At 45.5% G+C, this 26,314-nt stretch overlaps 1 protein-coding gene across 6 annotated transcripts in view; it reads left to right on the forward strand.

Annotated features, from left to right (window-relative positions):
• The window catches only part of HIPK2 (homeodomain interacting protein kinase 2), a 160,348-nt gene that overhangs the window by 122,321 nt on the left and 11,713 nt on the right, over window positions 1-26,314 (forward strand). For 4 of the 6 annotated variants that reach the window (XM_083401341.1, XM_083401344.1, XM_083401340.1 and 1 more), the window contains exons 5-11: window positions 1,117-1,203; window positions 1,819-2,003; window positions 4,153-4,315; window positions 5,816-6,038; window positions 10,799-10,920; window positions 17,612-17,754; window positions 20,553-20,732. In XM_083401341.1, the coding sequence (XP_083257467.1) occupies window positions 1,117-1,203; window positions 1,819-2,003; window positions 4,153-4,315; window positions 5,816-6,038; window positions 10,799-10,920; window positions 17,612-17,754; window positions 20,553-20,732 (1,103 nt within the window). The remainder of the gene's footprint in view (window positions 1-1,116; window positions 1,204-1,818; window positions 2,004-4,152; window positions 4,316-5,815; window positions 6,039-10,798; window positions 10,921-17,611; window positions 17,755-20,552; window positions 20,733-26,314) is intronic. The other 2 variants (XM_083401345.1, XM_083401343.1) reach the window with 1 other exon arrangement.

The following is a 26,314-nucleotide window of genomic DNA, read 5'->3' on the forward strand; positions in this document are numbered from 1 at the left end:
GCAGTTGCTGCAACAACGTGATGTGGCTTTTGGGTGGCTTGGCAAATTAATGCCTCAGGTCTTCAAAACGATTGCAGATTCATAGAAAGGGCTCAATGAAGTAGGCTGGACTCCTTCTCACCGCCCTGCTGGGATTGTTTTGGGAGAGGATGTTGTCTCTTTCCATAAGAACATCAGATGAGGCATGCCGGATCAAACCAAAAGCCCCTTTAATACATCATCCTGTTTCAAACACAGGCCAAACATCCAGAAACTAATTCTATACACCACCACATTGCTCTTACAATAAATATAAATATAGTGAGGGGAAAGGCTGTGGTTGCCATTTGTTGAGTATGGTAAAGGTAAAGGGACCCCTGACCATTAGGTCCAGTCTGGGGTTGCGGCGCTCATCTCGCTTTATTGGCCAATGGAGCCGGCGTACAGCTTCCGGGTCATGTGGCCAGCATGACTAAGCCGCTTCTGGCAAACCAGAGCAGCGCACGGAAACGCCGTTTACCTTCCCGCCGGAGCGGTACCTATTTATCTACTTGCACTGGCGTGCTTTCGAACTGCTAGGTTGGCAGGAGCAGGGACTGAGCAACGGGAGCTCACTCCGTCATGGGGATTCGAACTGCTGACCTTCTGATCGGCAAGTCCTAGGCTCTGTGGTTTAACCCACAGCGCCACCTGCGTCCATTGAGTGTGGTAGCACCCAAAAAAAACCCCCAAAGCCATGTGGGGCTCCAAGTATAGGGTGACCAAACATCTATTCCTTGCATCTGTTCTGTTAGTAGCATGACCCTGTTCCCTGCCCCCCCACAAATAATGTAAAAAAGCTTTAAACAAGCATTGAATAGGGGAAGGATGCCACCGTTTCCCTCTACAACCGTGTGTTACCGAGTCTGCAGCTCACATCTGATGAAAATTTAGCAGTGGTCTCGAAACTCATGGATTTACTTCAATTCCTGTGCAATTTCATGTGAGATGGACAATATGTAAAACAGCCAATAATTCTACTTGGGAACTCGGCCGAAAGGGGTGGAAGGTTTTGTGGTGCCTACCTGGAGTAGCAATGCAGGTTAAATAGAGTTCAGAGCAGATGCAGGTAACTGACTTTTTCTTGATTCTGAACAGACACCGGATGATCATGAGGCAGAGACGGGGATCAAGTCAAAAGAAGCAAGAAAGTATATTTTCAATTGTTTGGATGATATGGCACAGGTAAGAACGTTGGTGAAATATTCAGGGTAATACCCAGCCAAATAACCCACCGCAGGATAACAATGTATTCTCCATTCTTGTGCAAACTGTTGGAGAATTTTGGTGTTATATGCTTAAATAATATGGGGAACACACCCCTGTGGGCCTACTCAATTTGTTGCTGCTGCACTCACTGGTCATATTCCTCGGCCATGCCTTTGGTGCCATGTGAAGGGCCTTATGTGTGTACATCACAGTACATGTAACGGCCCTCCATGCATTTGTCATAACTTGTGGAGCAGGCATAGGCAAACTCGACCCTCCAGATGTTTTGGGACTACAACTCCCATCATCCCTAGCTAACAGGACCAGTGGTCAGGGATGATGGGAGTCGTAGTCCCAAAACATCTGGAGGGCCGAGTTTGCCTATGCCTGCTGTGAAGCAACTTGCACAAAGGGAGACTGTCTGCATGCTAACTTTGCCTGCGTGGTTGAGGACTCTGCGAATCTTCGATCTTTCGCAGGCTGTTCCCCTGATCCTGCCAAACACGTGTAGGCATCAGGCTAGGTGTGATTTCTCTAGGGCCAGGACTTCCAGAAATGTAGTTTTGCTACTGATTCAGTTTTTCCTTTCAGGTGAATATGACAACAGACTTGGAAGGCAGTGATATGTTGGTTGAAAAGGCAGACCGGCGGGAGTTCATAGATCTGTTAAAGAAGATGTTGACGATAGATGCGGATAAGAGGATAACACCGATTGAAACCCTCAACCACCCATTTGTCACCATGACGCACTTGCTGGACTTCCCCCATAGCACCCAGTAAGCTCCTTTCTCTCTACTTTGGGTTGCAGGTCTCAGAGCAGCGTCTGCTCAAATGTGCTTTGAATTTGAGTCGCAGCCAAGCAGAGTGAATACCAACAGAACATGGATGCCAGGAAAACCATTATCATGGCAAGAATGTTTTGATAAGTGTGGCTGCCATCTCCTGATCCTGACAAGGCCTAAACTGAGTTGCTTTAACAGATCTGGGCCAGTGAGACATTATTCAGGAATGAGCAATTTGTTTCAGTGGCTTGTTCACCTGTTCCCTACCTTCTGCAGGTGGTAGGATTAATTTTCATGCAATAACTCTGTGGGAGGATAAGGTAGGTGAGTGGACTCCAAAAAGCAGAAGTTTCACTGCCAGGATCTGTCTGTCATCCTAGCAGGGTGAGAGAAAAGTTTCTATGAATGGAAAACAGAGACACTCTATGTACTTTTGTAATTCAAGAAAACCTTTAATTAAAAAAAATGAAAAAAGGAAAGGCCACATTCACACCATACATGTTTAAAACCCTATGGTGCCGCTTCTATTTTATCTATTTATTATTATTTTATATTAAATTTATAAACTTAATAAATTCATTCAAAGATCTCAGGGAGGTTCACAAGAAACAGGATAAAACCACAAATTAATAGTTAGTACAAAAAACAACACAATATTCTCCCCTTCCTACAGACACATTTAAAAGGCTGTACAATATTAATCAGTCCAAGGCCTGGTTGAAGAGGGACGTTTTCGCTTGGTGCCTAAAGATGCGCCAGGTGAACCTTTTTAACAGTCATGGCTTCCGCCAAATAATTCTGGGAGTTGTAGTTCATTATAAGTGCTTATAGTTGTTAGGAGGCTCCTATTCCCTTCCAAGAGCTACAGCTCTCAGAGTTATTGAACAATCAGCCCCTCTTCACGGGGAACTCTGGGAATTGTCCCTCTCTGAGGGAAATATAGGGATCTCCTAACAACTCTCAGCACCCTTAACAAACTGCAGTTCCCAGAATATTTTGCGGGGAAGCCGTGACTGTTTGAAGTAGTTTAATAGCACTCTAAATGTAGGGTGTAAATGTGGCCAAAGGTGCTGAGGGAAGTCATGGGAACACTTTCTTTCCTGAGGGTGGAAACCACTTCTGAAAATGGCAGCCACAAGCCTCATTAACACACTTCTGTAATGTGAAGCGCAACTTGCCTGCTGCTGTGATGTCGTGGCGTTTTGCATTTGCTCGCCCTTGCCCCACATCATTTGGCTATGAGTTCCATTTTTATACCACAAGACAAGATAAGCTGTATTAAACATGACAGAGGTCAGGAGGGCGGCAAGACACGGGACTCTTACTTTCAGCAGCAGCTGGGTGTTTTCAAGTAACCTGTAGTTACATGCTAAGAGGTGTTTGAATGAGTAGGAGCTATTGATCACTCTGGAATCTTGCCACAAAGTGGGAAGCTGGACTTATTGACCCCAGAGAATATATTTCTTGCAGTAGAGCTTCTTTGCACGACTAAAGGAATGTGCTCATGCATGACATCCAAACTGTCGTAAAGTTGCATTCCTTTTTATTTGATTTGATCCTTACAAATGAAGGGGCAGAAAATGGTAAGGAGCGTCCACTGAGTTTGCTTGCTACAGGGGATAACGTTACTAGCAGGGACTCAGCTTTGGAACTGCTCTCTGTAGTGTGTTTCAGAGCAGGGGCTTCTCCTGGCATTCCTAGAATATTTAAACTTGCTGAGGTTTGGTTTCAGGGCTGGAATGGTTTTAAGCATTGAGGACAACAAGCAACAATGTAAACTGCACAGAAAATAGGCCGTGATTCACAACTGATCAAGATGTTTGCTTCATAGATAGTACAGATCATTGTGATGCTTTTGAGCCTTGGAACACACCAACATTACATCCTTGTTTCTGTTTTGTAACAGTAGCTTCCATAGCTGCTCTCAAACAATCTCGGGAACTGTAGCGTGGCGAGTTTGATAGGGTTGGGACTACTAGCTGCCTCTTGTCACTCCTGTGCCAAAATGGCAGTTCTCTTTATTTCCTAGAAAGAAGTCATGTCTACCAAACAATTTAAGTTTGTGGTGTATGTACATCAGTGGTGAAATGGGCAGTATCCCTTTGGCTTTCTTGCTTCTTCATGCCCTCTTTCTCATAAACAGTGTCAAGTCCTGTTTCCAGAACATGGAGATTTGCAAGCGGCGGGTGAACATGTACGACACAGTGAATCAGAGCAAGACCCCATTCATCACCCATGTGGCCCCAAGCACATCAACCAACCTTACCATGACCTTCAACAACCAGCTCAATACAGTTCATAACCAGGTGAGGGGAACCATCATAATGCAGTCTCTGTGTGTGTTTGCGTGTGTGTATGCAGGCTTGGCCAACTCTCTTTGAAACTTTTCCACACACAAAGACTTCACCAGATTCTTGATTAACTCTTATTAGTGGAAAGGGATCTGTATATTCCCCACTCCGTGTGATCTCAAGATTTTGGCATTTGGTGCAAAAGAAAGGCACTTGCAATTTATAGGATGGGCGATAGGTCAGCGAAGGGACCCACAATAAATTCCTGGCTGCTCTACCTAAAAGAAAGCCCTCTCTGCCCAAGAGAGCTTCTCTCAGTCAGAGTAAACAGACCAATCAATTGACTCACTATAAGGCCATTATTTCAGTCTTCCATAGCTTCCATAGCTGCCCTCAACAGTCCATAATTTCATGAGGAGAGTCTGATAGACTTCCTTCTTTGTCATTCCACCTCTACAGGTGGAGGAGAAGGAAATAGCCTTTCGAGGGACAAGACAGGTTTGCATATATATTTTTCTTCCCACTCACCCTCAGCAGATGTTCTTGGTTTTAAAGAATCCAAATTCTTGAACAGAATACGTGTTTCTTGAAAAAATAATTTTTAAAATCTTTTTTAAAAATCTGGTATGCAGAAACACCAAAAATTCTCCCAGTATCTAGTAACTGCATATGCCTGCAAATACCCTGCTGTCACCCACACCTAATATAAGGACCATACAGAGTCATGTAATCCACAAACCTCATTCAGAAAGCGGAAAACAGTCGGTGTGCCGAGCAGGTAACTCATCAAAGTCAGCCAAGCCACCAACTGCGGATCAAGTCATTCACACACATTATAGGATTAAGGAATTAAACACATAAAAATATTTTCCAGTCTTCCTTTTCATAGGCAGAAACGTATATGCGCCATTCTGTACCTGCATGACAACAGTGCACTTACCCTCCTGCATTCTTTCTCATATACAGACACACAAGAAATGCAGGCTGCATTCTTTTGCCCGATTACGCGAGATGAAGTCTCAGTGAACGTAGTGGTACTTTCTTCAGAGTAGACATGTATTGAATTGGACTGGTAGAAAACACACAAAACACACACACACTGCAGGGGATGTTGGCTGTGACACATTCCTGACCTTGATGCAACTGGCTGCTTTGGGGGGGGACGGGACTGCAGGCTCAGTGTTCCCCAGTTGTTGCCATTGTTGTTGTATTCTGGTCATTTCTCAATCATGAGCAGAGCAGTGGTGCATGCAATGGCACTTAGAAAAGTATTCATCCTTACTCATCCTTAGCTTCCACCTTTTTACTTATACCCTCCTCCCCTCTTTCTGCTGCCCTTCTTTATGTTGTTTGCCTTTCCTTTTTGCAACTTGTTGTCTTGCCTTATTTATATTACCTTCCATTATTATTATTATTATTATTATTATTATTATTATTATTATTATCTTTTTTCCAACATTGCCATCTCCTTCATATTATGTTTTTATTCCATTTTAAATCCCACCACTCCTTTAGGCCACTACCCTGGCTCCCACCTCCACCACCAGTGCCACTATTTCCTTAGCCAACCCTGAAGTCTCCATACTAAACTACCAATCTGCACTCTACCAGCCCTCGGCAGCCTCCATGGCCGCGGTGGCCCAGAGGAGCGTCCCCCTGCAGACGGGGACGGCGCAGATATGTGCTCGCCCCGACCCCTTCCAGCAAGCCCTCATCGTGTGCCCTCCAGGCTTCCAAGGTAAGAGACGCTGCTGATCTGCTACAAACCTGCCATTCCCTTGTCTCATTCGAAGCCTTTCTGCTTATCGGGCCCGTGCATTTCTCTGGGATGCTCCTAGCGTTGACAAAGGAGATATGCTTGGCAGGCAGAAACAAAAAACGAAACCCAGGTAGAACTTAAGAAGACCCTGCTAGCCAAAGACCCATCCAGTCCAGCCACCCAGATGCCCGTGGGAAATCCGCAAGCAGGACCCTAGGACAAGAGCACTCTCCCCTCCTGTGGCGTTCAGAGGCATCCCTGACTCTGACTGTGGAGGCAGCATCAACCAGGGAGGGGCCACCAATCAGAAGAAGAGGACCTGTGTTGCATTCAGGGCCACCCAGGCTGAGTCCTTAGGAGCCTCAGTAAAAAGATGGAAAGGCCTCTTCCTGAGGTTCCTTGAGGAACCACAGGCAAGCAGGGTAGTTGATCTTGGGCTAGACAGATTAGATCTGGTATAGTCTGAACTGGAGCTTCGCGGCAGAGTATTTGAGTACAGTGGTACCTTGATTCTCGAACTTAATCCATTCCGGGAGTCTGTTCGACTCCCGAAACCATTCAAAAACTAAGGCTCGGCTTCCGATCGGTTGCAGGACCTTCCTGCACTCAAGCGGAAGCCTCGGCGGACGATCAACTTCTGAAAAACGTTTGCAAACCAGAACACTTCCAGGTTTGTGGCATTCAGGAGCCGATTTGTTCGACAACTAAGCCGTTCAGGAACCAAGGTACCACTGTATTTTAATAATAATCAAGAAGTCTGTGGGAGACAAAATGTATCTCCTGAAGTGGTAGCATAAATGTGCTCCTGGTGATGCAGCTGCACGAGAAGGCAAGACTTCCTTGGCCCTTTGCAGCTTCCGAAATGTCGTCGGTGAAAGTCATGCAGAGCATGTTGCAGTAGTTTAGTAGCTGGAGTGCTGTGAGGCTTGGGTTAAAGTAATGCTTGGTTGATTGCCAACCTGGTCCGCTCGGTGCCCTTACGGGTATGGTGTCTGAAATGAGTCTCTCTTGGAATGTTAACTAACTCCGTTTTCCTGGCTAGTAACGCGACTGAGAAATAATCCTCCTGCAGATAATTTCATAGATTCAGCCTGGGCATTGGTTCAGAAAAGCTTATAGTGCTGCTGCTGCAGCTAAGCTATTCTTTGTCCCCATTAGGGGAAACCACATGGGTTTTGGGCAGACCCATAAAGGAGTAGAATAACTGCCTGTTTCCTCAGGTCAGGAAGGACGGAGCTTGGGTGAGAGCTTAGACTGGAGGCCTACATAAGAGCTGGAACCTCTACCGTTCCTGGCTTTCATTCAGGCTCTGATCAAATAGGTATTTTCATGTGCTTCCTCCTATGCTGAGTAGCCTCATGGGCAGCTAACTGGCCATTTCTGAAGCCCGTGCCTGTCTCACCGAACCTTCTGCTCCTGTGTTCCTGGGAGAAAGGGTGGGTGGGTATGCACATGAGCTAGGGACCTAGCTAGTTGGTGTGGGGACCTCTAGTCCTGGGAAAAGGGATGTCCAGATTTGATGGCTCCTGCAGATCATGAGCAGGGTGGAGATCTTCTGGAGGGCTCTGCTCCTCTTGCCCCTCACCTGAGGAATGAGATCTGGGCAGGGTTGAAACCCTGCAAGTTCCAGGACTAAGCCATCAGGTTAGAAAAGCATGACTCAGTAAATCAAAGCTTTGCCTAAGACGGAAAATTCCCCTGACCCATCAGTATAGCTGCACCCAATACACTGCTGTGTGATGCGATCCTAACCTTTGGCAGATGTCTTGGACAAGGGTGGAGGTTGATGTGCATGGGTTGGGTTGCAATGCACTACAGCCATGGACAGTTTTTTGGGAGGGGGTTTGCTTGGTGGGATTTGGGACAGGGAAACTGAAGAAAAGACCAATTTCTTCTGCCCAGGAGCTGTCCCTGCCTTCGCACACATCTGGGTTCTGCTGCCGTCTGGCAGCCTGCGCTGCTGCCACCTGGCTCCTTCTCTCTCTCTCTGTCTCATTTTTATCCAAAGATATTAAAGTTCTTTGCAGATATTGATGTCTCGGCGCACTGCTGTGCAGCAGACGTTTTATCCTTTTTATGCGGGGTTAAAATAACATAAAAGAGCTCGAGGGTGAAATCCTGAAAAGTCCCCTGAGTCTTATTTACAAAAGCTACAAAGGGCATTTTGACTATTTTGGGCAAATTTTTATCCTCAATTATTTCTTCAGCTCAAAAGGCAGGACGGCAGAAAGGATGACAGGCTGCTGGAGTCTTAATTTCTCCCCTTGTGTGTAGCAACAGGCGGCGCTTCCTCCGGAGACGGAGATGTCTCTTTTTCAGCTGTGGCATTCAGCCCGCCTGTATTGGGAAGCTATTGGGAAGTGGCACAAAAATAGATGTATTGACTCTGTTTAATTCCTACTCCACCCCATCCCAACGGCTCAAGGACAGTAGCAACCATTCAAAGCAATACAAAACATAAACAGATTAAAAAAACCACAAGCACAGAATTTCTTCTCTTTTTCAGAAGGAAATGGAAACGCACCTCCTTTTTGTTGTTCCTTCTGCCTTGTTTTGCTGTTGTTGTTTTTTCATATCCAGGCCCTGTGTCTTGAAGTGTTGCTGTTTGGGGTTTTAATTGTTTAAATTTATTTCTCTTGAAGTCAAGCCACCATTCCCACTTCTCAGTGGTCCATTCCAAAGAGGCAAAACCCTGTGTGGGTTATATGTCCCAGACTGGGGCAGGGAGAAGGGTGATTGGTGATTTTGGGGAGGAGACAAAAAGGTGGACTAGCTGATTCCAGCAGCACTCTTTTTGGTAACTGCACACAGTGGTGTCTGCGGGTGGTCGTGGTTTGGGTGAACTGACCTTGCAGGCCAAATTGGACCCCTTCGTGGGTCAGTCTTGGCCCACAGGTTCCCAACCCCTGGTGTTCAACTAGGTACCACACTTCTCCACCCCACCCAACAAACATGTAGCTCTGCCTTTGCCAACCTGATTGTGTGTTAACATTTACACTGAAGCTAGCTGGCCTCTTCAGTATGTGATGGAAAGCTCAGTGAATCACTTGGCTTTTCCTCTGTTACCGTCACAACCATCTGGCTTTCCTCTGTTGCTGTCATTGCGGTTTCAGGGTTGACTTGAAAGGGCAAAGCGACCGCTGGTGGTTCCTATATCACAGTTCAAGATCAACCAAGAGAGTTTGAAGGCTCACAAAGTGTTTCAGTATCATTTGACTCAGTTATATCCTTATCGCTATACTCTTTTCAGCCTTCCGAATGCAGCATATTTGCTCTGAGTTGGCAGGTCCTCATTTCTGTTTATTTAATTTAATTTATCACAGGGATTTATACCTCACCCTCCAACAGCTTCCCAGGGTGACTTACAAAAAGTTAAAACCACTAAGCCTTTGTAAGGTTGGGTATAGCTCTCTTTTTTATGAGCGTATGGTGTATGAAATGTGTTATTGCGTATATTAAATTACAATAAGGCAGATTAAAACAGCAACATTAAAACAATCAGCAGAAGTAGCATAAAAGGAGTCTGCAGATGTAAAAGCAGCATAAAATTAATTCACAGTGGATTTTAAGCAGTCTATGAAAAGAAGAACGTGTTTCCTTGGCTCCCAAATGATGTCAAGGCAGGTGCAAGGCAAGTTTCCCTGGGGAGAGCATTCCACAGTAAGAGTGCCACCACCAAGCAGGAACTGTCTCAAATGGTGAGGGAAGCAAAAAAGTATCTGGGTAGAAGAGCCTCCTTTATTGGATTGAGGTATAGTCTACAGAGCCTCAATTATTGGATTGAGGTATAGTCTACATTCACAGGACTGTAGAACCTGATTTTCAGAGATGCTAAAAACTGGCCTAGTGGGTCCAGATTTGCTTATCATTGGCTAGGCCACAACTGGAATTGAATGCCCAGTCTAGGTTGACATATTATTATAACCATGTATAGACATTGCGGAGAGCAATAAGGTTGTTGTTGTTGTTTAGTTGTTTAGTCGTGTCCGACTCTTCGTGACCCCATGGACCAGAGCACGCCAGGCACTCCTGTCTTCCACTGCCTCCCGCGGTTTGGTCAGCAATAAGGTGGAATAATACAAAGGAGAAACTCCTTCCTGCCTAAGAAAAAGCTAGCTAGTGGAAAATCAAATTTCTCCTGAAATAAATTGATAGATCTGAGCTGTGGTGGTGATGATGCTAGAATTACAGTTTCAGGCTTTATGAAATCTAAAGCTAGTAATTTCCTTTCTAATGATTATTTGCCTGAGGTACTGCTGGAAATAGCAGAGCCAACCTTCAAAAAAAGTCCTAGTAGGGTGAACGAGGTATTCTTCTTCTCCCTTGTATTTGTAGCACCCATATATTAATCTATGTGGAGGGTCTGTGGGCCCTATGTTTGGGTGGGGAAGCCTTATAGTTCAATTCTTTTATTGTATGCGTGTTTAGTGGAACACGTTACGTTGACCTGTGCTTCTGTATTTGCTTTGTGTTTCTATTTGTATTGAATCGTTCTGGCCTATGGTTCTGAGTGATAACAATTTATTCACCTAAACCAGGAGTAATCCGCTTCGGCCATCGCATGGAATGTGAGGAGAGACATGTTCAAATGGCAGGTTTTGATGTGATAAAATGGCATGATTGTCAACCAGAAAGTCCTGGCCAGAAAGGAGAGTTGCCCAGGAGAGTTTAAGGTGCTTGTTCCTAGAAAAGCAACTGATGATGGCTAACACTATTTATCTTTTCTTTTCATTGCACAGGGTTACAGACGTCCCCTTCAAAGCATGCTGGGTATTCAGTCCGGATGGAGAACGCTGTTCCAATCGTCACTCAGGCTCCTGGGGCTCAGCCCCTTCAGATCCAGCCAGGACTTTTAGCACAGGTACATTTGAATAGAACCGTAGAATTTTAGAGTTGTTTAAGGGACCCTGAGAGTCATCTGGTCCAATCTCCTGCAATGCAGGAATCTCAACTTGATCGTACATGATAGATGGCCACTCAACCTCTGCTTAAAAACCTCCAAGGAAGGAGAGTCCACCATCTTACGAGGAAGTCCGTTCCACTGTCGAACAGCTCTTACTGTAAGCTGCCAGTCATAACGCAAAGAACTGGATGCAGAGAGCAACTATTTTTTCAGTTTATGAATTAGGAGAGTGCCACGTGTGTAGATGTTAATTTGGATTTTGACTATTAAAGGGCTCATGATGCTGCAGGTTTTTTTACCCACCAGCTTTTAATTCCCTAGAGTATCTCACTAATGCAGATCCCCCAAAGCTGTCACTATCGACCCCCTGGGATCAGGGTGAATAAAAACCCAGGGGTTAGAAAAGGTTCAAAAAGGGCTAGGGGTGGGGAAGAAGTTTACGAGGTATAGTGTGAGTACTTTAATTAAAAACTTACGAGTGTGAGACATAAAATAAAAGGCATAGGAAAATACAGTGAGGAACATCTGCATTTAATAAGATGATTCTTCAACACAACACTATTCCTTTTCCCCCACATTTAATGATTCCTACTCATGGTGATTGCCGATTTAAAAATGTTGATTATATATTGATATTTCTTGACTTTGTTTCATTTAGATTCCTATGAATTTGGGCTGGAGTCAGTGACAAATTTGTATATTCATTAAGTGGTCTATGGACTCAGTCTAATGGCGCCTGAGAACACCATGCAGTTTCACAGAATTTGTATCTCTCCATTCTTAAAAAATCCACTTGTCCCAAAGGGGGGAAAAAAGACATTGAGGATGAACGATCTGTTCTACATCTTCTCTTCATTATGTTAGGGAAATAAAGTCTAAATATTAATAATGACATCACTGAACGTGGTGCACTAGTAATATAGCAGAGGTCATTTTAGGTCAGGTGCAGCAAAGGTCTGACTCTTTATAAGGCAGCTCCATACAGGGTGCGGGGCATTCGACCACAGCTGCCAAACACTTAGGCTGTGCTGCCAGACACTTAGGCTGCATACGCACCTTACATTTAAAGCACCCCAAAGAATCCCAGGGATTATAGTTTACCTTTCACAGAGCTACAGTTCCCAGCACCCATAGCAAACTATAGTTCCCAGAATTCTTTGGGGAAAGCCGTGTGCTTTCAACGTAGCCGTGCGTATGCAGCCTTGGGGACTCTGACCATCCCATTATATGAGCCCCCTTGTATTCCAGACTAATTCAATTTGAATCGGTGCGTCAGAGCGAATGTCGTTGTCTATGCCAGAGCATTCCAGCGTTCTCAGGCATCAGCAGACTCCAAAATCCTGCCAAAGCGTTGCCTTGCCTGGATAGCATTCCAGCGAGTGTTAGTTCAGTCCTTTTCCTTTTGCCTGCTGCCAGCCCAGCTTATCTGGGAAAGGCAGTATGGAAAAGAACTTGAAGCTTGCCTGATTTCCTTTTCATTAACTGAGTGGTGCCTCCTGTTCCCATGAAGAGTCTTTGTTAAGCAGCTGCCTCTTTGACATGAATGAAGTCCACCTCCATGAAAAGCACGCCATCCTTTTCCAAGTGGCCACTCGAGGGGAAGGGGGGTGGGAGCAGGATGGAAAGACAGACCTACCCATCTCATTTAAAAATAAAATAAATGGGAGCAATTCAAAAGGACGAACGAGAAAGGAGGAGGGTTTGTTTCCTCCCAAAGCTAAAAGAAAGTAAGTGAATTTTGCAAACGTAAATATGTAAAATATTTGGACCGAAGCACCGTGTGAAATGGTCTGGCTGTGAGCGTGTACAGTTTCAAAACTCAGACCCCAAACATATTCCAGACTTCTCAGTTGGCCTTAGTACAACTGGCAATCCCAGTAGACAGACTCAAAACATGGGGCTAAGCCGAACGCTAAGGGAGTAGTGGAGACTGTCCGTAGAATCATGGTACCACTTAAACAGTAGCTAAATATTGAAGTGTGAGCACAGCCTGGGATTTTTACATTCTTCAGGAGCCCCCAAAAATTAAAAAACAAATCCTGCACTTTCATAAAGGGCCACTCCCAAGATTAGGTGAAAGTCCAAGATGGCGGCGCATGCAGACGCTGTGACTGAGAGCTCCCTGGAGGGGAGTCAGGGTTTGTTAGGACGAATTATTTAAAATGAGGTTTCAGAGTTTTTAGGGGTTTTTGAATGTTTTATGTAGTTTTATGTAGTTTTTCAATTTCATTGTTCTGCATGGGACAGTGACAATAAAGATATCGTATATATCGTATATAGTTGTGACAGGTGACAGAAGGGTAGTTGTACAGCAACGTTTGTTGAGCCATAGGTTCCCCACCCTGAACTTTTCGAACGAAACAGGTAGTCCCCCAGCAAGGATCTAGAGGTTCAGAACATCACGGCAATAAACAATTAATATAGAGGTTCAAAGGAATAAATTCCAAGTAACACATGAAACTATCAGGTAACAGCCAGCCTCAACCTGGTGCCTTCCATGTGTTTTGGACTTCAACTTCCATCAGCCCTGGCCAGCATGGGCCAACGTTCAGGAATGATGGGAATTTTTGGCCAAAATATCTGAAGGGGCGTCAAGTTGGGAAAAGGGCTTCCGGCCCACAGGCTGTGACATCTATGGATGCTTAAGCCCTCACAGCTCTCAATTTAGAAACTGACCTCTTTGAAGAACATTTCTAGGTTGCCACCTTCTTTCCTAGCTGGAGATGCTGTGCATTTAAGAGCTACATGACAGACAATAATTCAAAAGGTGCAGCTGTCCCCAGTAGGTAGAAAGCTGTGCCTGTTGAGATTTTGGCAGGAGGGGGGAAATAGCAACCCTGCTTTAAGGTCCCGATACTGTGAAATATTTACGTCCAACATCACTGGAAGGGTAAGGCTGATGGGCTGAAGCTGGTATATTATCTTCAGAGATGTTGATTGCAGGAAATGTGATATGCAAGTCAGATGAAGTGTGCTGCATGCAACTCCTGGAGCAGGTGGTGAAAAATCAGTCATCACATCCAACCTTTTAGGATTTGTTTTTACCCACATGAGGCAACTATATCAGTTTGCCTGACTGTACAGGTGAGAGGCAGCTCTGGTTGCACTCTTTGTAAGCATAGCTGCAGCTTCTTAAAGAGATATGACCTATTAAGGTAGGACCGCCATGATTCCTGGTCAGGGCTTGTCCTTTTGGTGGGGAGGGGAATCAATATTGCATTTGTTGTTGTTTAGTCGTTTAGTTGTGCTCGACACTTCGTGACCCCATGGCCCAGAGCACGCCAGGCACTCCTGTCTTCCACTACCTCCCGCAGTTTCGTCAGACTCATGTTTGTAGCTTCGAGAACACTATCCAACCATCTCGTCCTCTGCCATCCCCTTCTCCTTGTGCCCTCCATATTTCCCAACCTCAGGGTCTTTTCCAGGGAGTCTTCTCTTCTCATGAGGTGGCCAAAGTATTGGAGCCTCAGCTTCAGAATCTGTCCTTCCAGTGAGCACTCAGGGCTGATTTCCTTAAGAATGGATACGTTTGATCTTCTTGCAGTCCATGGGACTCTCAAGAGTCTCCTCCAGCACCATAATTCAAAATTAGAGAACCTGAATTTCTTCCTTAAAAATTGGAAAAGAAGTGTGTGTGTGTGCACGCGCGCACACAGAGAGATCACAAGATCAGGGTTTTTCATGAGGATGTAGACTAATGCCAGCTCAATACATTTTGCCACTCACGGGTGGTATGGTAAGGCAGAGACACTTACTTGACCTCCCAGCAGGTGAATCATGGCTACTTTACAAGTGGAGGAGGAATGAGGTTGTAGGGAGGGCAGCGTAATGCAAACACACCAGCAGCAGTGCCAACTTCATTCAGCCAGCGTGTTTGAACATTGCAGACCTCACTGCTGCTTCACCCCTCCTGGTAAGTAGCAGCGACTCACCTGCCAGGAGGTCAGGTAACACCTGCACCCTACCATGCTGCCCACAATGGCATTTTGCTGCCCTAGGCAGAGCAGGCAACGCCTCCCCTCCCTGTGAGGGTGCTTAGTACCCAAGACCAGCCAAGTTATTTTGGTACCTGAGAGAGAAAGTCACTGGCAGTAAAAGCATAATAATAAAAACAAATGAATAACAATGTGCTCCCCTTTCATGATGCCCGGAGTCAGCTACCCGAGGTGGTCACCAAACGTTGCCTAACGTTAGGGCTGACTGTTGGATAGAAACACCATGCAGACCATACACAAGGGGTGAGGACCGTGTGGCCCTCTAAATGTTGTTGAACTCCCACTCCCATCAGCCTGAGCCAGCAAACTCAAGGGCTAGGGTTGATGGGAATTGTAGTCTAATAACATCCAAAGGGCCACAGGTTCCCCATCTCTGCTCTACATATTCACTCAGAAGCAAGTCCTGCTGGCTTTAAGGGAAGCTGACTAAGCATGCATAGGATCAAGTCTTTATGTGGCTTTCTGAGGACAAAATGAGTGCTTAGCCATGGAAATGGATGGTGCCCCAGTCAAACCAGTGGTCTGGATTCTCCCAGTTAAGCTTTTCCATGCGAACAGCTAGGAAAAAAAGCCTGCTCCCAATTCTTGAACGCCTGAAACAAATTATTCATTATTTCTGAGCGTGAAATCCAAAGTGCTTTTGTGCAGAATTTCGGCCTTCGGAGTGTTGAGTGCTCACAGCTGTGGGTATTAAGCTGCCACCCTTGGTTTCCAGGAGCAAGCAAATCTTTTAGCACATGCATTTCTTAAATCTGTTCTCAGAAGGGATTAAGTTGCCCTGCCGTGTCATGCAGGGGGAATCTGAATGTGACCTACTTGTAAAATATAATATGACTCCAAAATTGAGTCATTTGAGCAAGATGACACTTGCGCATGTCTTAGGTGACAGTCTGTGCAGAATTATGCTTACATGGCAGTGAGGCTGCTCACATGGAACAGGCCTTGACACCGCCTAGAGCCACTTAAGAAAATACCAAAAGAAAAGAGGACTTCCCACCTGTTTGATGGAACCTAACATTTCACAATTCAAACACTTACTTGATAATATAGTGCCTATGTTACTTCAAAAGTCCCCACGACATTTTTTAAGTCACTGGTGTCAAATGGGTATTGGTTGGCATTCATCCGGCTTGGGAGAAAATGGAAGTGTGTGCTTTCTGGGGGCGAAGTCAAACTGCAACATCTCAAATATCCCACTCAAGAGTCTGATCCTATGTCAAAGGAATGTATTCCTTTACGCAACCGCGGCAGCCAGAATCGTTGTGGCAAAAAATTAGAATAAATACCAGAGTTATTAGAATGGAGAATCTAATTTCTTGAATTCGCGGAGATGGCAAAATTAACAGCACCAATTAGAGGCTACGCTAATCAAAAAATTAACAAAGAGTGGGAATGCGTTAAGGAATACATGAAAAAAGTCGGTGCTGGAGCTTAAAAATTAATATGCAAACGTTTAAAAGGAGATAGGACAATAATATATTAAGGATGGAATAACAAATAAAGTGAATAGTGGAGGGAAGTACTGGGCTGTGAGGGAGGGAGGTGAAGGGATTAATTGAAACTCTTAAAGATTGGTATAGGATTTAAGAGATTTAAATTTTCATAAAGATTCTATAAGGAAAGCAGAAAGCAGCAAGAAATATCAAGTAAAGGTATCGGAGAGGAGATCAGTGTAAATGAAAACACGAGACTTATGGTTTTGTTACATATGATTTTATTTTGGAGTTGTCTGTTTATTTTGGAGTTGTCTGTTGTAAAGAATGTATATTATGTGAATAAAATAATAAAGGATGGGGGGGGAGAGTCTGATCCTATGAAGGATCACTCAGGAGTGATCCACAGTCAGAGGCAGAAACACTTCTGAATACCAGTTGCTGGAAACCACAGGAGGGGAGGGTGCCATTGTGCTTGAGGGTTTCCCACGGGCATCTAGGTGCCACTGTGTGAACAGGGTGTTGGGCTAGATGGGCCATGCCCGATCTAGCTCCCTTGGGACTCATTTGGACTTCTGAGTAAAAGTGTATGGCTGCCTGTGCAAGCCTGCTAGGGCGAATAGCTGCAATTTTGTGCACACTTACCTGGGAGTAAGTCCTATTGGGTTCAGTGAAGCATATTCCCTAGTAGGTGTGCATGTGAAATCCAGTGCCGTATATACTTTCCCAAACGTAAGCCCCATTGAACACAGACTTTGAGGTCGGAGTGCAGCCCTAAACACCCTTGCAGCCTGATTCTGTGCATATTTACTCAGAAGCTAACTGAGTTCAATAGAGCTTACTTACTCCAAAGTAAGTCTGCTTAGCATTGCACCCCCTACAAGAGAGTAAGTCCTGTTGCCTAGGATTATGCTGCTTCCACTGCAACAGATAAGAAACGTGCATTTGTACTTAAGCTTTTAATACCAGCAATTTTGTCTTCACAGCTGTCTTTGAAAAGACCTTGGTTTAAAGTTGGGTTGACGTCCTCTCGACTTTATAGATTGCTGCTCTTTGCCTTGTCCAAAACTGACTGAGCTACGCTTGTTGCCTTTGAATTAGTTCCATGGGATTTTTTCCCTGCCGACTTACATTGAATCTGTTCTGTGCGGTATAGTTTGTAACATTCTTCTTTAAAAAGTACGGGTTGGCACTGAATTTTGTGATCGTTCTGTTCTACAGCAAGCCTGGCCCAGTGGTACTCAGCAGATCCTGCTCCCCCCAGCTTGGCAACAGCTGACTGGGGTAGCCGCCCACACCTCAGTCCAGCATGCAACTGTAATTCCGGAGACCATGGCAGGGACCCAGCCCCTGGCAGATTGGAGGTAAACAGGAAGGAAAACTTGTATCTGTCTGTAAGGTACCAACTTTGTGAGAGCCTCAGTATCTGTGATCCCATCTTCATTGCATAATGGCTCCATGAGCTAATCACATAACTCCCGGGTGCTTGTTTCGTATGCACGGTAGTGAATGGCAGGATGTGGTGATGTTTATCCAACCTCCTGACAGTGGAGTCGCTGCTGCTTACAGAGAGGGAGAGGGGCAATGCAGTGGGGATGTTGGCACTGTGCAAACACACCAGCAGGAGCCAGTATGTTGCTCTTGCTGGCGTGTTTGCACAGTGTCAACCTCCCTGCCACTCTCCCTCCTCATAACCAACAGTGACTCCACTGCAGGAAGGTCGGCTAAGTGCCACCACCCCACCTTTTGCTACTGTGTATGTATAACATTTTAAATATAAACAGCAGAAGCTGTTTCCCATAAAGAAAACTGCTTTGAAAATTGCAAGATTCACTCCGAAGACCATAACCTTGTGTGAAAAAGTCGTCCCTGGCTTGAACTCTTCTGATTTCTTCCCTACTTTTTGTCCCAGGGAACCGAATGAAAGTTAATTCTACACTAGCCCTTTCCCCCGAAATTTGTTTGCTCTCTTTTTATGTAGTGACCAAGTGACAAACTTGTCGGTTTTGTTTTATTGCAGTGTTTTCAGGAGTGTCTTGTATCTTTTCAGGCCTGAGTTTTGGCAAATATTTTTGCAACAATAACACAGGTGTGGCACCAATCTGCCTGGGCAAGACCTGCAAACAGAAAATGTTTAATTAAAGGCACACGAGCCCTTAAAAGCTTTAGTAGTACTTTGCTTGCCCATTTCTGCTCAACATTGACTATGCCACAACTAGAGTCATATGTCCAGTGTGTTGCCATATTCTGGGAATAATGCTGAGATATTGGACATAATTCATTGGAGAGTACAGTATTGGCCTGGTGGAATGTGAAGAGAATGAGTCTATTTTATTGTTTAAGAAAAAGAAAAAGCAATTTGAAGAAATTGGTAATCCTTCATGTGGGTACAGAAACTGACGCTGGGGCAGTTAAGATAGGCTATTCAAGAGGTTCTTCATCACAAATCCTCCAGCTGCAGTCAGCAAGTAGCCATAAGTTAGGCAGGACCTGCAAAGAGGAAGCTTTTAATTAATGTTGCTGGGGATCTTTGCTGGGTGGAACTTAACTTGTGAATAGTCATAATAGGAGAATATTAGTAATGGGCAAGGAAGCTACTGGATAATATAGTACTATATTAAGAGCTTGAGCAGAACTTCCATTTTAATTACGCTTTCAGCTAACTGCAGAAAAGCAGTGCTTCAGCAGCACTAAAGCAACCTAATGTACGTGGTGCTTACTTGGAAAGTTTGTGCATAACAGCCTTCAACCTGCTGCTACCTTAACATGCTGTAAGCCAAGTCTTGAATATGGGACTAGATGCAAATGATCAGCTCTCGTGGGCTAGGGTCAACATGCGCATAAACTCTTAAAAAAAGAACAAGAAATGAAATGAAAAGGTTATTTCTCACAAGTCACACACTGTGGGATGCATTACTATATTAAACAAACCGTTTAATATAGTTTCGCAGACAAAACATTAAGATGGCTGGCACTGCCTCTCCTATCCGGCACCCATCTGATCTTTGCAAGAGGCTAAGAATAAGGCATTAATAAAAGCCCCCGTTTCTCCAGGAGTGCTTCCTGAGCCTCTGTGCTTGTAGCAAAATGACTTCTCAGAAAGAGCAACCGGCAGCAGCCCTTTTATGATCTTTGAGCTTCATCGTGCTTGCTTCCCCCATTAAATGCTTCTTAAAAGCTGTATAGGGACGACTCTCCTCTGTACGTCGGCACACGCTGCAGAAGCTCTCTGCCGTTTTGTTCTTGGATCGCTAACTGCTTCCATGGAATCGTGGAGGGAAGTTGATACTTATTTATTGCCCTCTTTGAAGCCTTTGTGCCGAGGCGAATAATGGAAGCTTGCAACTTGCAGCAGGCAGATGGAATTCTGGTGGAGTTCCGCCCTTCCCTTGGTATCCCTCCCACATTGCTGTCTTCCCTCTGCTCTATCCATTGTCAGAAATAGTCCTTGCCCTTGTAATGCGAATGCGCATCAAAGGAACTATGGCAGTGCAAGAGGCCGTGTCAGTGGGGCCATCGGGGCAGAACTTTGGGGGAGATGTCCAGGGACCCACGCAGCAGAATGAGCAGGATGGGCCCCATATGCAGCAGGGCTGCCATGCCACATGTTGCAGTAAGTGAAAGAAAACGTGTTGCCATCTAAAGAGCCCGTAATTCACTCCCCATAAGGCTGATTAGAATCTAAACTTACCTACCTGCAGCACTGAGCAGTGCGTCTTACTGAAAAGAATACTAGCTTGTGGCTAAACCTCATGTGAGCCATTGGTCAAGTCAATACAGTTGTACCTTGGATCCTGAACACCTTGCAAGTTGAGCGTTTTGGCTCATGAACGCCGCAAACCCAGAAGTGACTCTTCCGGTTTGCAAACTATTTTTGGAAGCCAAATGTCTGATGGGGCTTCCGCATCTTCTGATTGGCTACAAGAGCTTCCTGCAGCCAACCACAAGCTGCACTTTGGTTTCCTAACGTTTTGGAAGTCAAATGGACTTCCGGAACGGATTCCGTTCGACTTCCAAGGTACGACTGTATTTCTAAAAAAGCCTGATGCCAGCGCTGAAGTACCCTACACTGAGCTTTCTGGCATGCTGTTGTGTTTGTCATTCATTCATGAGCATTCTTCTCGAAATGTACAAAACGCCTTTCTCTCCGTTTTTCTCGCAGGAGCACACACGCTCACGGAAGCCACTACAATCCCATCATGCAACAGCCGGCACTTTTAGCAAGTCACGTCACCCTTCCAGCAGCCCAGCCCTTAAACGTGGGTGTCGCTCACGTCATGAGGCAACAGCCAACCAGCACCACCTCCTCTCGGAAGAATAAACAACACCAGTCATCAGCAAGGTATGCACCGGAAAGGGGGGGATGATATAAAGAAGGGAGACAAGGAAGTTATCTTCTGTTCGCTGCACTGCCTTGTGGTTAAGGTGAGAGACTAGGTCAGGGTGGGAGACCTGGGGTCCTCCAGATGTTGCTGCGACTCCTAACTCCCATCAGTTCCAGCCAGGATGATCAGTGATCAGGATTGGTTGGAGTTGTAGTCCAGCAACATCTGGAGGGATTCCCTTTCCCTGGACTAGATCAGGAATGGGGCTGCTGACCCTCCTAAATCCACCTGCTTCCTCTTACCCTCAGTAAAGGCACCCCACACACCACCCTGCTGCACATCAGGCTGCCTTTACCAAAACATGGAAATTAATGTTCTGTGGGAACAGGGTTGAGTGGGCGTTCTTCATTTGCTCTTGTTTCCATTATGTGTTATTTTTGTGTGTGTCTTTTCACCTTGCATTTTTGTGTTGTGCACCTGGAGTCTATGGATGGAGGGCAGTATACAAATAAAATTAAGAGGTGGCGCTGCCCTGGGACGACCCTTTAGGCTGCTGTAATTCTTATTTATGGACGAAGCAATAGGTCTGAGAGGGAATTGACAAAGGCTGCAAAGTAAATTCGTGGATTTGCAAAAAATAATTTTTAGTTTTAAAAACCAGCTTTCTCAGTAGAACCTCAAGGTTTGCAGATGTAGGGAAAATATTGAGGGGGTGGGTGAACAGAGTGTAAAAAACAAAACCCCAACCGCCCAATGGACTAGGCATGGTCAGTAGCTCCAGAATGCTTAGACTCTGTTGTTAGGGAGAGGGAAGTGGGGGGCAAGGCAGAAGAGAATGAAGTGCAAAGGAAGATGGTGTGGTGTCTGGGAGGAACACTAAAGAGGAGCAGCCTGCCCCGAGGTATTTTGTTTCAGGTCCCACTTGCCCCAGTTACAGTTTCTGATGTGCCACCTTTTTTGGAATGGCCACAGAGGGAGAGGACAAGAGTGCAAATGGTGCATCAGCAGTTCCTTCCCTCTGGCTTAGAATTTCTTTGATGGGTCTTGAGTATTAAGTATTAGCATACTCCACATGCACTGCAGAAGGTTCTGCTCTGTTTCCCATGAGGAAGTTTGAAAGCCACTCCGACAGAAGCCTATGCAATTGGACCTGTTTAAACCCATTAAAGTGATGTCTTGGCAAAATGGGAGAATATTGAACCACTTTTAAAGGCCTGTTATTTCTGCTTCAGTGAATGAGTGTGTGTGTGTGTGTGTGTGTGTGTGTGTGTGTGTGTGTGTGTGTGTGTACACATATGCACAGACATACAGAGAGCAGATCAAGTTAAATATAGACAGTGTGATGGCAGAGGATGCCTTATGCCTTACGTTTGAGATGATCGTATCGTTCATAAGAAGCAGACGAGTCAATGGATTATACGAACTACCGCAGATTAATGACACTTGGAAGTTATCAGTATCTTTCAATTTCAAGGGTATTCTGCTAATGGTCTCTAATTATTTATTTTCCTTTCTCTCCTTGTTTAAACTGGGGATATAAAGCTACTGGGGCACAGGTGGCTCTGTGGTCTAAACCACTGAGCCTCTTGGGCCTGCTGATCGGAAGGTTGGCAGTTCGAATCCGCACTATGGGATAAGCTCCTGTTGCTTTGTCCCAGCTTCTGCCAACCTAGCAGTTTGAAAGCACACCAGTGCAAGTAGATAAATAGGTGCCGCTGCAGCAGGAAGGTAAAACGGTGTTTCCATGCGCTCTGGTTTCCGTCACGGTGTCCCTTTGCGCCAGAAGCAGTTTAGTCATGCTGGCCACGTAACCTGGAAAGTTGTCTGTGGACAAACGCCTGCTCCCTCAGCCTGAAAGCGAAATGAGCGCTGCACCCCATAGTCGTCTTTGATTGGCCTTCACCGTGCAGGGGTCCTTTACCTTGCTACTATGAATAGGCTTCTGAGAAGATGGGATTTTAGTGACATTCCAACAAACAGAAGCCATTACCCACACTATGAAATACCCCCTGGATACCTCCAGTCTTATGTGTGGGGAAATGAGATCGTTCACCCAGTTAACACATCCATTCCTATTGTGATTGTTTTGTGGCACGACACCATTTTGCTGTGCACTTCCCCTCTCCTGTGCTGGAGAGAACCTCTAATTTTAAAAAAATATGATAAAATAAAATATAAGTATATGAAAGCACTGCAATCTCACTGCATCAAGACTGGCTTGCCTCAACTTCAAAATTATGGCCCCTTCTATTATAGATGAAATATCACGATTGCCAGTGAATCCTCTGTCTCTGTCTTTATGTGGTTGGCCTATGTTTTTTGACTGAATGAGTGAGAAATGTCTCAGTTCTTCCTCTGTCCCAGTCTATAACAGGGATGGTGAACCTTTAGTATCCCCAGCCAGCACAGCAAGTGGCCAAGGATGATGGAGGTTGTGGTCCAGGTGTGAGGACCCTTCGGCCCTCCAGATGTTGCGTAACTGTAATTCCCATCATTCCTAGCAAGCGTGGCCAATGACCAGGGAAAAGATGGGAGTTGCTGTCCAACGACAGCTGAAGAATCACAGGTTCCTCATCCCTGTTCTATAGCTTCTTTAGGAGGAAGGGTAGGAATGGATATTTAATCAATCAATCAATATGTCTGCCCGTTCCCTGAGGTCCAGTAATGAACCTTGCTTCAGGTTTCGTTACGGTCAGAGATGTGATTGTTCTCCACTATTAATAATCTATGCTATGTGCAAATGCAGCCTGTATCTTATTGCTGTTGCTGCATTTATTGGATTATTATATAGATTGTGTGCTTTTAACATATTTGTTTACAGTGCTTATGATTTTATTGCTTTGGGAACTCCTTGTTGAAATGTGGATTATAAACACTTAACATTAAATTAATGCATTAAGTTGTGCTTGCAACAGGTGACTGCCGGGTGCAAGGATAATACCTTCGACTGGAAGGGTGGCTGTTGTTATTTCCCACAAATGCAAAATCCGTAAAAGGAGAAATTATGAGAGAGTTGGCCGGATCCCTTAGTTTGGCTCTCTGCACTCCAGAACACAAGCCAGGTTCTGCCCTGTGACACAGCAGATATAACTGCATGGGCGAAATGTCTGGGCACGTATTGAAGCCACTCCCAAGACTGAATCAAACTCCTCCCAAGTGGGTGTTGAGGCACATTGTCATGGCAGATGTTTGAGCCATTTGCATGACTACGCTGTGCCTCTTTTGTGGGTGGAATTTAATCGACGTATCTGTCAAAACATTGCTTTTAATGAACACTAAAATCCCTCTTAATAGCATGGGAAAGAGAGGGAGTGGAAATGGATCTGCACTTTGCAGAACACAGAAGTGTGCGTTTCTGCTCTGCCCTGGCCGAGGCCAGAGGACCTGTAATGAATTTACAGCCAGTCCCTGTCTCCGTACAAATCGGCTGCTTTAAATCCTCCTCCTTTCTCTGCTGCCCTTGTTTCGTTTACTTTGGGTGCATTCCAGCCTTCTGTGCCCACGTGAAATGGAGAGCAGAGGCTGCAAAGGCCTGGTTAGTTAATGAAAAGGGAACATGCTCTCCTAGCACATTTCAGGCTACCAAAACACCCCCCTCCTACATATCTGTAGTGTTTACACAGGGAAGTAGGAGAGGAGACCAGGCCCCTGCAGACTGTGCGATTCCCGCGGCCTCCACTTTGCATTATTGTAACCCAGTGAGTGATATGCTTCTTTTGAGAGAAGAATGCTCTATATTTCTCATTGGTATTCAGCAAGCACCATGAATGCTACTGTGCAGTCATTTGTTATGCAAAGGACTCAGTGCAGTGTGATATGTCCATAATTCCCTCCCTTTGATACATTCCAGCTACTCCCTTTGTTCACTCTCAGACCGAACTGAAAATTCAAACAAAGCCTGGCTGCAGAGTGTTTCCTCCAGAACCAAAACTTGACTTGCTTTGAACACTTGTAATGTTTTGCTGTTAGAGGGACCAATAACAACAATAATAACAGTAATGCCTGGGATCTCTGGCCTATGCAACTGTGAGCAATTGCCAGTATCATCATCATCTATTAAATTTATATACCCCTCCACTTCATCCGAAGATCACAGGGTGGTTCGCAACATAAAAATACAAGAAGAGAACACAAAATACATAATAAAACAAACACAAAACAATACAGTGGTACCACTGGTTACGTACTTAATTCGTTCCGGAGGTCCATTCTTAACCTGAAACTGTTCTTAACCTGAAGCACCACTTTAGCTAACGGGGCCTCCCGCTGCTGCTGCTGCGCCGCTGCCACATGATTTCTGTTCTCATCCTGAAGCAAAGTACTTAACCCGAGGTACTGTTTCTGGGTTAGCGGAGTCTGTAACCTGAAGCGTATGTAACCCGAGGTACCACTGTAACTTCCCTCCCACAAACACATTTAAAAAGCCGTAGAATGTTAATCAGCCAAATGCCTTGGTTTATGGGAAATGTTTCCCCTGGGCGCCTAAAGAAGTATAAGGAATGCGTCAGCCGAAACGTCCTGGGGAGAGCATTCCACAAGCGGGGGAGTCATGCAGAAGAGGCCCGTTCTCATGTTGCCATCCTCCAGACCTCTCATGGAGGAGGCACATGAAGAAGGGCCTCAGAGGATGATCTCGGGGTCCCGGTAGGTTCATATCGAGAGAGGAGGTCCTTGAGGTATTGCAGTCCTTAGCCCTTTTAGGATTTTTTGGTCAAAACCACCACTTTGAGTTGGCGTAATATGCTCAAGAGAGCCAGTGTGGTGTAGTGGTTAGAGCAGTAGTCTCGTAATCTGGTGAACCAGGTTCACGTCTCCGCTCCTCCACATGCAGCTGCTGGGTGACCTTGGGCTAGTCACACTTCCCTGAAGTCTCTCAGCCCCACTCACCTCACAGAGTGTTTGTTGTGGGGGAGGAAGGGAAAGGAGAATGTTAGCCGCTTTGAGACTCCTTTGGGTAGTGATAAAGCGGGATATCAAATCCAAACTCTTCTTCTTCTTCTTAGGTTCCAGGATGGGTTACAACACTTGAACACATTTGGGACGCGGGTGGCGCTGTGGGTAAAACCTCAGCACCTAGGACTTGCCGATCGCATGGTCGGCGGTTCGAATCCCCGCGGCGGGGTGCGCTCCCGTCGTTCGGTCCCAGCGCCTGCCAACCCAGCAGTTCGAAAGCACCTCTGGGTGCAAGTAGATAAATAGGGACCGCTTACCAGCGGGAAGGTAAACGGTGTTCCGTGTGCTGCGCTGGCTCGCCAGATGCAGCTTGTCACGCTGGCCACGTGACCCGGAAATGTCTGCGGTCAGCGCTGGCTCCCGGCCTATAGAGTGAGATGAGCGCACAACCCTAGAGTCTGGCAAGACTGGCCCGTACCGGCAGGGGTACCTTTACCTTTTAATATGCTCAAACTCTCATGCCCTGGTGAGCAACCAGGCTGCTGAATTCTACACCACCTGAAGCTTCCGAACTTCAGAGGCAGCCCTATGTATATAATGCATTGCAGTAATGTAACCTAGAGGTTCCCAGAAGAAAGTCAGATTATCCCTGTCCAGATAGAGGCACAGCTGGGCCACCAGCTGAAGTGGATGAAAGGCACTTCAT

Source organism: Podarcis tiliguerta (assembly GCF_965153285.1).
Source record: "Podarcis tiliguerta genome assembly, chromosome: 10".
Taxonomy (NCBI): Eukaryota; Metazoa; Chordata; class Lepidosauria; order Squamata; family Lacertidae; genus Podarcis; species Podarcis tiliguerta.